The sequence below is a fragment of the Brachyistius frenatus genome, unplaced genomic scaffold, assembly GCF_029030835.1.
Source record: "Brachyistius frenatus isolate BFR_SWC_R1_liver_20210118 unplaced genomic scaffold, ASM2903083v1 Contig_8, whole genome shotgun sequence".
In the NCBI taxonomy this organism is placed as follows: domain Eukaryota; kingdom Metazoa; phylum Chordata; class Actinopteri; family Embiotocidae; genus Brachyistius; species Brachyistius frenatus.
In genome coordinates, this window is record NW_027210607.1 from 6,569,744 (window position 1) to 6,582,258 (window position 12,515).

General features: G+C 41.4%; 1 protein-coding gene across 3 annotated transcripts in view; it reads left to right on the plus strand.

Annotated features, from left to right (window-relative positions):
- The window catches only part of macrod2 (mono-ADP ribosylhydrolase 2), a 396,683-nt gene that overhangs the window by 108,238 nt on the left and 275,930 nt on the right, over window positions 1–12,515 (plus strand). For all 3 annotated transcript variants that reach the window (XM_069690138.1, XM_069690137.1, XM_069690139.1), the window contains one exon: window positions 12,227–12,256. In XM_069690138.1, the coding sequence (XP_069546239.1) occupies window positions 12,227–12,256 (30 nt within the window). The remainder of the gene's footprint in view (window positions 1–12,226; window positions 12,257–12,515) is intronic.

A 12,515-nucleotide genomic window follows, 5' to 3' on the forward strand; every position in this document is an offset into this window, starting at 1 on the left:
TGTTTGATTAGTGTTTCGGAGCTGCCAAAGTGAAGCAGCTCTGTGTTCGCTGCCCCACCTCCTTTTGTAGAGGCTCTAACACAGGAACACTAAAGCTGACAGCCTCATGTCAAACGAGGCTGCTTCGGCCAGAAGCACTGCGGCGTCTGCGTCTTGTTATCAGCCACATTCCTTGCCTGCTCACCTCTTAACAGTAGATATAAACTGTTGAGTTAGTACTGTTTGAGAAGGACACTTTGGAGTCATTTTCCACACAATAGTTAATGTACATCTTGTGTAAATCTTGGCTTTAGCACATAACCCGGCGTTAAGATAGCTACGGCGGGTATGTGTTCAGGTTCAGCAATGAAGTAAAGAGCTTGGAGGCAAGCCAATTAACGGCTGCAATTAAGCGGCGCCGAAAAGTTCAGCAGGAGGACGGCAATATCATTTAGAGGGATACAACCATTGTCCGTCTATTCTCCTAGTTAAGTATCCCCAAGATAACTATTTCTGTCTCCCAGCCTGCAACACATCTGTCAATTATTTAGTTTGATGTGGTTGATTATATGTTCCATTCTCCCGTGAATATCTAAGAGGAAGACTCACCGGTACAGAAACAGACACAAGCATTATGTTCTGAAGTGAAGTGCCATATGTGTATAAAAGCACTGTGGAAAACGTACCTGCTCTATCAAGTGAAGTTTCTCATCATGGCTACTTTTCAAACAGCTGATTGAGGAGTGGGATGAGTACTTACAACGGATAGTTTCAGCTGTTAAAGTGGATAAAAGAAGACTTCACATTATTCTGTGGCTAATATCCTCTGATGAGTTTGAGAGGTTCCATTAAGCCAAACTGTGTCCTCTGTTTAAATATCATTAAAAGGTTGTCAAAGGATGACTTCAGACTGGATGATGAAGCAAAGAGAGGTGCTATTAGGGGATGAGCGTTCATCTGGCAGGATGTTTTCAGACAAGTGAGACGTACTGTAAACTTGATTTGAGCGGGCTGATGGTTTGTATCAATTCAGCTGACATAAACAAATGACTGTCAAAGCAGAGCACTAAAAACTGCAGCATTTATAAGACTGGAGTTGGCAGAAAAAAAAACACCCCGCATGATTATTTTATTTTTCCTGCTCCTCATGTTGGTGATTCTAGGTTTTACTCCAGCTCAGATTTATTTGGTGACCTTGCCAGGAGGAAAACCTGCCTGCCTGATTGTATAATTCTCAGAGTTTCAGAGCTGTGTTTTCTATTTCATAGGGTGTGTTTTTTTTAAACTGCTTGAATAAGCAATCCAAACAGGTTGCCTTCTGTTATGTTGTCACAAAAGGCCACTGATTGTAGCGAGCAGAGAATAATCTATTGGCATTCTGTGCAAAACAAAACAAAACAAAAAACAGAAACGGATGCTTGTTTGAAGATGATGTGACCAGTGTGTGATCCATATGTGACACAAAGGAAAAAGGGCTGAAAATAAAACTACACTGTTGTTGTTTTATACATGACATTTCTGTATCAAAGCCAATTCCTCTGTTGTTGGATATACGAGTTATTTACAGTAGTGTGCACAAGTATGGGCACCCCTGGGAAAATTACATAATTTTTTTTTTAGTTTTGAAGTGAAAACATACCCAGAGGCAAAAGTTTACTCATTTAAAAAAAAAAAAAATAAAAAATAAAAAGCCCCCTATGCAGATGTTTCACATTTCTTAGAAATGAAAAGTTTGTCAGTTTCTTAATAACCGCCCCTTTGGCTGATGTCACATCTTGCAAGGGTGTTTTGAGTCTTTCTATGCTTAATTTATTGAAGCTTCATCCTCTCTTCCTTGCCGATCACTTCAACTTCTGAGATGTTGTTGGGCTGTCTTACACGCACAGCAAGTTTAAGATCTACCTGCGGATTTCCAGTGACGTTCAGGACAGGAGATGGTGACGGTGATTCCAAAATCTGCAGCCTGAAATGTGGATTTTGAGTTGTACTTTGGATCAGTGTCCTCTTGTAGAAGCCAGCATCTCTTCAGTTTCACTTTCTAAAACTAACTCAATGACATTTGCATTCATAGTTTGCTGATATTTAGTAAAGTCCATTTCCCTCTTGTTTCCTGAGCCACTGGCTCCTACACAACCCCGCAGCAAACGGCTTCCACTGACATGCTTAACAGTAGGCGAGGTGTTCTTTTCATTAAACGCTGCTCCTTTGTTCTCCAACCACATCTTTTGTGATTGTGGCCAAAGAGCTCAGGTTTAACTTCATTAGTTCACAGCACTTCCCTTTCGACTCAGCAGATGTGCAGTTTTATCGGAATGTTTCCTTCGTCTTTCAGATCTTGTCTTCACTGCCACATCTCCCCTCAACTGCCATTTATTAATGACATTTTGGACAGTGGAAACTGCAAGCTAGAAGTGCCTTGATACTTTTTATTTTTTATTTTTTTATAGCTGTCCCTTTTCACTTTAGAAATCTGTAACTTGAAAAATATGTAAAATACCCATGTAACTATGCATGTGAAAACCATCTTTTTGTATTACAGTTTTAATAGGAGCTAGAATATCTAACAAGCAGATAACAAACTATTTTATCAGTGCACCACCGTCAGCCCAGTCTTTTTTTTTCTGTGCTTTAATGTTCATAGAGCAGGAAAGTAATAACCTTTACAATTCTTACTTGTATTCAAAGGCTTGTTTGGATGACTGCACTGATTCTGTTGCCGTTTTGTAGCCTGGGAATTTGTCTGACGACTCAGGACAACCGTGAGTTGAGCTGGTACAATGGAAGAAATTGTCTTTGAGGTGATAACTTTCTTATGCCCATTACAAAGTACAGGGGGGGGGGGGACCTTTCTCAAAGTAAATACCTCCTGTTATAATCAAACCATTACAACTGCCGGTATTAATGTTAATACAGGTAAGATTATTTATGAGATCATCTCTCATCCAATCTTTGTCCAATTTTTGTAAGAGCTTTCATCATCCACCAGACCAACACGTCTTCATTTAGTCAATTCAAGTCTGATGCACTTGACTATGGAGCTGCAGGTTGTGTATTTAGGCAAAATGAACAATGTTAAATCTTACAATATTCAGTATGATACAATTTTATTGTTTAATCAATCTCAGTCTTACTTTGTTTGGAATTGGTGTTTGTTGTTGTACATTATTGAAACAGTGTGTCTCCCCTAATTGTGTCCATTAACAATGAAATGGTCTGCAGAGAGAAATGTACACTCAAACTGTAGAAGTATAAAGAGTTTTGATAAACTGCCTTTAATTAAAAAACAACCCATTTTAGCCTCCATGCACAGGAAGATCTGCTCGACTCGTGCCAGCTGAAGGTGTCACCTGTGACTCGGCTGGTCAAGAAGCAAGTGTGCATGTTTAGAACGCAAGACACATCGTCTCTTTCAAAAGCCCCTCATGTCGTAAGCAAAGTTAGTTTATCTGGCTAATAATGATGGAAATGCTCCAAAAAATAAGGGAGAAATTGAAAAAGGGGAATCTCCTGTCTCAAGTTCATGTACCTTTCCGCTGAAGCACCCATGGGTGGCTACAGATTCTTGACCCTCTGGTTGTCGTTTCATCCCCCCTAAAAATGCAACTATCGTCATTCATATTTTCAGATGTAACAAATTACTTCCTCTTGCAATAAAGCCTGAAAAGGCAGCTCTCAGAACAGAAGTACAGAGTCATTGCTGTGGAGATGTAACCTCGTCTCATCTCGTTGCTTTGTTGTGAACTGGCAGCTTTCGCAATGTTGCAGACTGAAGAATTGCGAGTAGTTGTGAGTTTCAAATCATCTCGTTGTGAATCTTTCAGTCTGAACTGGCCTTAACATAACAGTTTCAGCGTCTCGTCCCAAGTTATGCCTGAATACCCACTCCCCTTTTACACAGACGGCGATAAGTCTGTGTGACTACCTGCAGTTCCGACTTACCAGCAGAATAACAATGTTCCTCATTCATATGTCTTATACTGAACAGTGAGGCAGAATAACGGCACAGCCTTCCCGCCTCGAACAGGCCCTGTAAAAAGACCTTGTGTGACCTGAACGGCGTGCTTCTACTTCCAGGCCTCACTTCACACATCACCTCAACACTCACACCGCTGTGATCAAATGTACACTGGTGGGAATAGATTTCTCTTGAGTGCCCGTTAAGTGCATTTTGCTAAGGAAGTAAGAGAAGTTAAAGTACAGTTAGTGTTAAAAAAAGACAATGCACTCTTCCTTAATGCAATGTTCTGCACTTAAGTTATATGGACTCTAATTCATATATACCTTGACGCGGCTATCAAGGGCAAGACCCTTATTTCCAGACTTCTATGATCCCCCAATAGAAAGAGATATGTAAAAGTGAAAGTTGATTCAGAAAGCTCACTTTACTTGCTGATGATCTCTAATATAATGCTGCCCTGGCTCGAGAAATCCCACCCATGTTATTTTAGATAAAGTTAGGGGAACTGTCTGGCTGCCCGGCGGGTACCTGGCTGGGTGTAGTGGTCTGTGAAGACCCAGAGGAGGCCGCAAGTCTTTACCATACCACCAGGCCGGATCACCACGAAGGAAGAGGCTGCACTAATATGAGGCTCATAAATCTAGAAACGTAACGGGATAAATCCATACCATGCAGCTGCTGGCCCAAATCCTGCCAGAGCTCTGCAGTGACACTGGGCTCTGTGAAGTTTACTAATAACCTATTTAGTTTCAACCAGAAAATAACGGTGCCTCTTCAAAGTTGCTACACATGCACAATTGAAATATCTGGCTGTGTTATGTAACATTTTGTATCTTGTATTTTGTCCAGTGAATACCTGGCTGAATTTCTTTATGGAATTTTTTCAGTAAGCGTTAATCACATGCACTTATAAGCTATAATTGCATCATGAAAAGCCCATGAGCAATGAGGCATGCTGAGATGTCATTAAAATATGTGTTTATGCCACTGTAAACATTTACACGTGCCATTAATTGTACTGTAATTTGAGTATTTATGTGAATATTCGTGGTGCTTTGGTTTCCCTGCTCAATATTATTTACTGCTATGTTTTGAATTGTTGGAGATTTAATTTCAGGGTCTCAATAGTCACTCCATATTAATATCATGTGGGGCTCACTTCCTCCAAATTCTAGAAATTCAACAATGGTCTGAAATTGTTGTTTTTCTGAGGTTGTGTTTGTAGTTTTACACAAACCACAGATATTTTTCTGTTGTTGAGACAACCAGAGTGCATTTGAGATTAAAAATCTCAACTAATGAACCCTGCTCTCACGATGCCCCTCTGCATTGTGCCTTTAGAGCCTATGCAGTGAGTATTTCTTATTCATGCTAATAGGCTGTGTCTTTAGTGTTGCAAACAATTATTAAGTAACACTTCAATCGTTAAAAAGTTGTTTTCTGTGTCTAACTTTGGTGGCATTGACTTTCCCTTGGTGTCAACTTCAGAAGAAATACAAATTTGCGCTTTGCACAGCCCACCTACAGCTTCATTTTCTTGTAATTTCTCCAAGCTCCCTTTTTAGGATTGGGGGGTTGAGCAGATGCAGGTAGATGTATATTTATGAGGGGGATGTGTATTTCAGGGAGATGCAGTGTTGTGAAAGGTGACCTTGTTAGATAAAAGGAGGGCTCGGAAGCCAAATGATGAAAGAGAATGGGATCATCCTGGGCTCATTAATGTGGATTTGAAGGTCAGGTAATTATAACAATAGACGTGTGGGCTGGCTTTGGCATCTGGTATTGTTGCTTTGTTATGATGGTGACAAGCCTGTGGAGGAAAGGGATTAATCACTGTGACACCAGCCTGTTGTCACATTGATACATTCAGACATCATAACACTAGTGTCGTAGTTCTTGAAAGACGCTGCAAAAACAACATAATTTCAACTATCAGCAGTATGACATATACAGAATATGAATACGGTTAAGAAGCAACCACCATGGTCCCCTGTTATTGTAATGAGTAAAATCAAAGGTCCCACATTTTACACATTTCCTGTGTTTTATTTACAGACTTTATCCAGAAGAAGACATTCTTATGTTTTAAGGTACCAAAAATCCTCTCGGTATAATTTTACCTCTCCTCTCTCTGGAGCTTTAATAAGAAAATGCTGTTTTGTGTTTGTGGGCTCGATATTACACCGGGTGCAAAGCAGGGGTCTTTGCAAAGTGTCTTTGCTAGTTTTGGACTGACACGGTTGTTATTTTCCCATCCAGCACACATGTTGTTTAGATGGCAAAATGTACTTGTGCCCATGTAAGTGCATCTAAGGGCTTGATGGTCTTAAAGTCAGGTGTGGCGAGGTGCGTTGTTGGTGCATTTCTGTCTTGAGGCAACAAAAAGCAATTGACCGACAAAATTCTGAAGTCAATGGCACATTATCAAGATGGGCCTACATGGGTAGTTGTATAACATGGGTACACTGCGCTTATTCCACACACAGTGATGTACAGCAGCACTCAAACATGCAACAGATTAAAAAGGAAAAGATTACAACTGCAGAATATTATTTTGTATATCATTCTGTGCACAAGCAAATATCCAAATATCTTTCCTCTGCATAGAAGCTTGTTTCCTACTAGTTGGCAAATCCACTGTTGTAAAAGCAATCCGCCAAGGTGCGGGTGGACCTGACTTTAAGAGGAATGGGAGATGGCACTGTGATTGGTTTATTTCATGTTGCGTCCAAACCACATACGATTAATTAACATAGTACCACCCCTTTGAACGGCGTGTCTTACTTTGTGCTTAGATCATTGTTAAACTCGCAAACTGGATTTGAACGCGTCCTAAAAGCATTTGCACCCTGCGCTTTAAACCGCACACTTTCACCTTTACAATATAGCCTGGTATTTTTATGGCATGTTAATGCATTGATACACGAGAAGATATAATGATGTAATGCAATTCCAGGTGTGCAACTTTTTCTTCTTCTTTTTCTTGTTACTGCAAAGACACACCATTCAAATGTATGCAAACAAGTAAAATGCGGTAAATTCAAACTGAAGTCATATACTTCATGAGGTCCCCCCCCCCCCCCCGCCCCCGCATGAACCAGCCGACTATGTAACTGAACCAGCATGTGCTGCTGGGATTGTGCCACCTCTGCCACAAGTTCGTCTGGCCCAGTCAGGCTCCTCAGGGACCAGCAGAGGCTATAAAGAACAAAAATGCCGACCAGTATTATCAGGCGAGGCAGCTTGTGTGGTGTAGCATACATTTTTAATGTGCCACAAATAAGAAATTCCACTGTTGCCTCGCTTCTCTCATCTCATAACTGGTGGCTCATTTAAGTTTTATTTCTATTTGTGCGAATTTCGGCAGCTACTAAAAGCAAAACAGCCTCCATCATTAAAGGTTAGAATTGCCTCAGTTTAACACAGGGCTCCACAGACATGAAATGGGTTACTTTAGATATCTCGTAGCTTGACTATTTCCAGTTGTATTTAGTTGTGTTGGTGTGTATGAGCACAAACATCCATGTGTGTACTTGCACATGCGCCTGCAATTGTGTGTGTGTGTGTGTGTGTGTGTGTGTGTGTGTGTGTGTGTGTGTGTGTGTGTGTGTGTGTGTGTGTGTGTGTGTGTGTGTGTGTGTGTGTGTGTGTGTGTGTGTGTACGACACAAAGTATCAGCGCTTGTTAAGAAGGCTGGTGGAGTGGAAAGTGTCTCTGTGTGGAACAGCACATTATTCCTCTCAAAAAGAATTTGCCAAAGTCCTTCACTCCACTGACTCTTTGAACATCGACATTGAAAGCTGACATGTTAGACATCAGAGCACTATGAAGAGGAACATCTAATGACCATCTAAGTGTCAACTAAGTCTGCAGTGATCTGGTTCTGTTTCTCTGAACAATTTGTTTTCAAGGACTTCTATTTGCAGTTCATTGTTTATGAGATGCTAATTTGTTGCCTGTCAAAGTAGCTGGAAATATGATTTCTAATTAAAGCAGAATAATAGAAGAAAAGAAACGTTATGGCTCCTGGTAACAAAGAGCAGCTCTGCTGACCTAATTCGAGCTTTTATTTTTGACAGTTTGTGTGTGTAAAGTCAGATTTTATTTGGGCTGGTATAACACAATTTAGAAGCAGCAGTGAGTGATGTGAAGCAGCACGCAGTTTCTATAGAACATGTGCCAACTGTTTTAACTTTGTATGTGGGCTCCACCAAACATGCAAAAAATAAACCATTTAACAACGTTGAGGCTAGAAGTACAAAAATCAAGGAAAAAGGACCATATCAGTAGGTAAAACAACCCAAACAGACAAGGTTTGCCTCTGCAGAGCTCCCAGTGGTGTGTGAAAGAGGATGGAACAAAAGGCCGTCGCATGTATGACATAACAGACCTGTGCCCGCTGCAGACACAGATGAGCCAGTAGCATTACATTTCAGTTCTGGCTCTGGTTACTATGAACAATTGCACCAATATTTCTTTGACTCGCCAACAGAGCAGGCAACCTGGACTATAAAACTTTTTTTTACTAGGTTCTGTACCCCACCTTTTATCCCAGAGTCACAGCTGAGTACACTATTAACCTCTGAGCTTGCTGAAAGGCATGTGAGAGGCTGCTAAGCATAAGGTGAGTGTGCATTTGGTGGAGCACATTTCGAGGGGTTCAGTTGAGGCAGCGGAGACAAGAAGGCAAACAGTGGATCTATTTACTGCCTCGAGGTTTTGTGGTTATGCACCAGCACTTCCCATTTAACTGCGTGATCTCGGGGTCTGCTGATGACACCAAACATGCAACCCAGATCCATGCCTCAGTGCCCTCTGCACACACAGGATGCACACACTTGAAGTGCACACAAGCCATTTTTATGAATGCTCCGCAAATATCTTGACACACTGACACGAGAGAGTGGTTTCACCATTCTTTCTGCCTGTGCTGGCGACTTGATGCACTGCCACAATTCATAAACTGGGCCTGTCACACTGTCTGGCTGGGGCTTTGTTATCAATATTTCTTGCTGTGAAAATACACAGTGGCACCACTGCATTTTCATTGGCTGAGGGGGTACAGGAGGTTGCCTTTGAGGTTAAGAGTTCAAAGGGCAGACAGGAAGTGGGTGTTTCCACAGTGACAGTTCAGGCATGTGTTTGATGGGCCAGCCTAATGGCATGGACCAGCAGGTCCTAATGACCCACCTTCCCCAGCCAGTCTGGGGAGTGTTTCCACTGAGATTTATGACCCGTGTTGTGGTTACTACTGGGATGACACTCCAGCACTCCTTACAAACTCCCAAGTTATAGCCTGCTCCTTTGGCTTTACACTTTCCTCTCATTATCTGGGTCATTGCAAACCTTTAAGCCTTACCTTTACTGCCTCAAGAAATATTCCAGTTCAAAACTCGAGCTCACTGCTGTATTTTGTCTAATGTGATGGGAGTCTTTCAGTTCTTTTAGAAATGAAGATGTGGTCTGATCTGTCCTCGGATGAAAATTGATTCATGAAATTCTCGAGGGGGGCAGACACACTGGCAGAAGCTATAAAGAGGATGGGAAAGTCAAAAAGCCATTAAACATGCATTCAAAGAGACAACTGCACATGTATACACTCAACCACTGTAGAAGAAACAGATAATGATCTTCTGATAATAATAATTGTTGGCTCTTTCACCGTTTCCCTAAAGGCAGAAATGTGTTGATCTTCCACAAGATAGCCAGACTGAGCCCAGGGCAGGCAAAACAGCAAAGGGGAGCTAGTTCATAATTAATACACACGCTATAAAATATACATCATGGGATAGATTTGGCCAAATATGGATTTCTGTTTTGATTTTTGACTCGGTATAATTGAAGCTCCTTTCAGGCGAGTCTGTCTGAATAAGGCACAAAGTCAGCCTTTGGTGCTGCTCTCTGTTGTGCTGGAGGTTAAAGACGGTCCCTATTTGGGAATTGTATATCTCCCCTGATATGTACAGGATGTGGTTTGAGCACACCCACTTTGTAGGTTGCAGATGTTTTGAGTGTATAAGCAGCACATTGTTCTTTAAGATAAACAGCTCAAATGTTTCGTGACATTCCGATCAGTAATGGAGAGGATGCAGGGAGAGGGGAACTGACAAGGCACGAATTTTCATCTTCCTCCTTTTACATATTTATCAAACCCACAGTGAAGATGAGAACGATCTTCATCTCGCAGCGGGCTATTGCCACACCAAGTCACATGTGGTCAGGAAGCATCTGACATCTCAGTTACCCAGTTCAATACTACCACTACTGCGCACACACACACACACACACACACACACACACACACACACATGCAGGAGAGTTGTGTCAGACTGATTAGCAACCACATCTCCAATCTCTGATTAGGTGTGGAGTAAATGAAGCGCCCCCCTCAGGCATGCATTTCCATAATGTCAGGTAATTAAACCCCAGTGTTTTAATAGCTCAGGAAAAGGAAGACTCCCCAGGAGACTAGACAGGGATGATAGACTTTGCTGAAAACTACCTTACTATTCATTTGCTTTGAACTGGCACTGAAACTGTTACTTTCATTGTGCTGATAAAAGATTATTTACGTCACAAGAAACGTTACATATACTGATGAACATTTCTTAAATATTGTTAAGCATTTACCTTGAAATCAGCCATCATTTTCAAAAATATTTACAATTTCTAACTACTTTTCAAATCTGAACAGAAATTTCCCCAACCTGGTTGCAGAAGGCTGCATGATACACATTTGAGTCATGTGCTCGCTGTTGATAGCTGACAGATTCCAGAGCTAAACAAAGGCTGCGAGAGCACGAGTGTCTTTTTCATCACAGAAAAACCTCGAGAGGTGCTATTGTAAACATGACAGTGGATTGTCAGTACATCCCTGTTTGAGCTGCTGTTTTTTGTTTGCGTATGATGTGCTCACTCTCTCTCTCACACACACACACACACACACACACACACACACAAACAAACACAAACACTCTCTCACTGTAACAAAAGCCCTTTGATGAAGCAAATTCTGCAGTGGGAGAGTTTTCTTTGTCGAGCCCACTCTTATGTGTGGTGCTCAAATGGGAACAATGCAAAGCCATGATGGTTCCATAGAAACATGTGGAAACCGAGTGAGCTCTAGAAGTCGCTTTCTACACGTAATCAGGCAAAACAAGTTTAAAATCTAAGAAAAGCCACAGGACTTTGCTGGGCATGGATTGCCCTTCCTCCTATCACATGTTCATTATCTGTTACTTGTGCACAAAAACATTTCTTGAGAAATAATAAGCTTTTAATGGGGTAGTGTTCACTGCTAATGATAGCTGATGCTGAAGCTGGAACTGAAGATCATTAAAGGCATGTTGCCATGTAAGATTCTTTTAGTGCCCGCCGTATGAACTGCTCTTCAAACACAGAGGCTACCTCCTTTCAGTAACCGGCAAATTAACAGATGTACTTTAAATCCCCTCTAATCTTTCTCCTCTCATGTGCAACGGATGTCTCTGACTGACAGAGCAAAATGGAAATAGGTTCATTTTTTTAATGATCCACTTCCCACTCTGATATCACTCTGACAGCTACCTTCAATTGAGCCGGTAAACTACGGTCAATGTTGGGCATTCAGTCATTCAGAACAGCACAGGGCGAGGTAATACTGAACTACTGTCTTAAAGCTGACAACACACGTCAGTGAGCTCGGCTTCACTGTGAGGCTGTTCTACATATCTACGCTATTTCACGTGAGGAACCAAGCCTCGCTCTTTAAGATCACAAGCCTTGTGCTGAAGAGTTCCTATCAGCTCATGTGCATCGATTTGTGTGACATGTTTTTGGAGAGAAGCAATCACACCCCACGGCAAAATCTGCATCTAAAGAAAAACACCGCCTCACACTGTGATAACTTTTGTTTACTGGAGAAGCGAAGACTGGGTTGTTTTTGGAAGCTATCTGTGTAGTCAAATGTGTGATCATGGGTTTAACTGAGGAAAAAACGGATACAAAAATCTGGAACAGAACTCCACATTCATTCGATTAATTTCAGGACCCTTCTTGGTCCTTTCCCAAGTAACACTACTGCTGGGATTTCCAACAAAAATCCACAACAAAAGGTTTTGTTTGCCTGGTGTGAAAAAAATACAACATGGTTTAATGATGGATTTTTTTTCTATTGTCAATGATGCTATATTTGTGTTTTATGTGTCTATCAAATGGTAGAAATTATACATTTCATGGATTATCATCAAGAGTTTAGTTAGTTTAATGTATATTTGGAGTTAACTGACTCGTTTTTTTTTCTCTTTTCAGCAAACTCCAGTCTTCTGGGTGGAGGGGGAGGTGAGTGGGAGCCTTTATTCTTCATTATGGTGTCTCATTGTTTGTTCGTTCTTATTGTATTAAAGCAGTTGAAGCTGCACTTATCAGATGTGGCATACCCGGGTCCGCTGCAGACTTTGGTGTCTATTTCGTTTTGAGCGTCTGTGTTAAATGTGGACGCATGTAAGGCCAAAACATTAGAGCATAGTGCAGAGGAACCCTGCACTGTGCCACACTGAAAGATGGTCATTACTTTAGTGGCCTGCCAAAAAATATTATC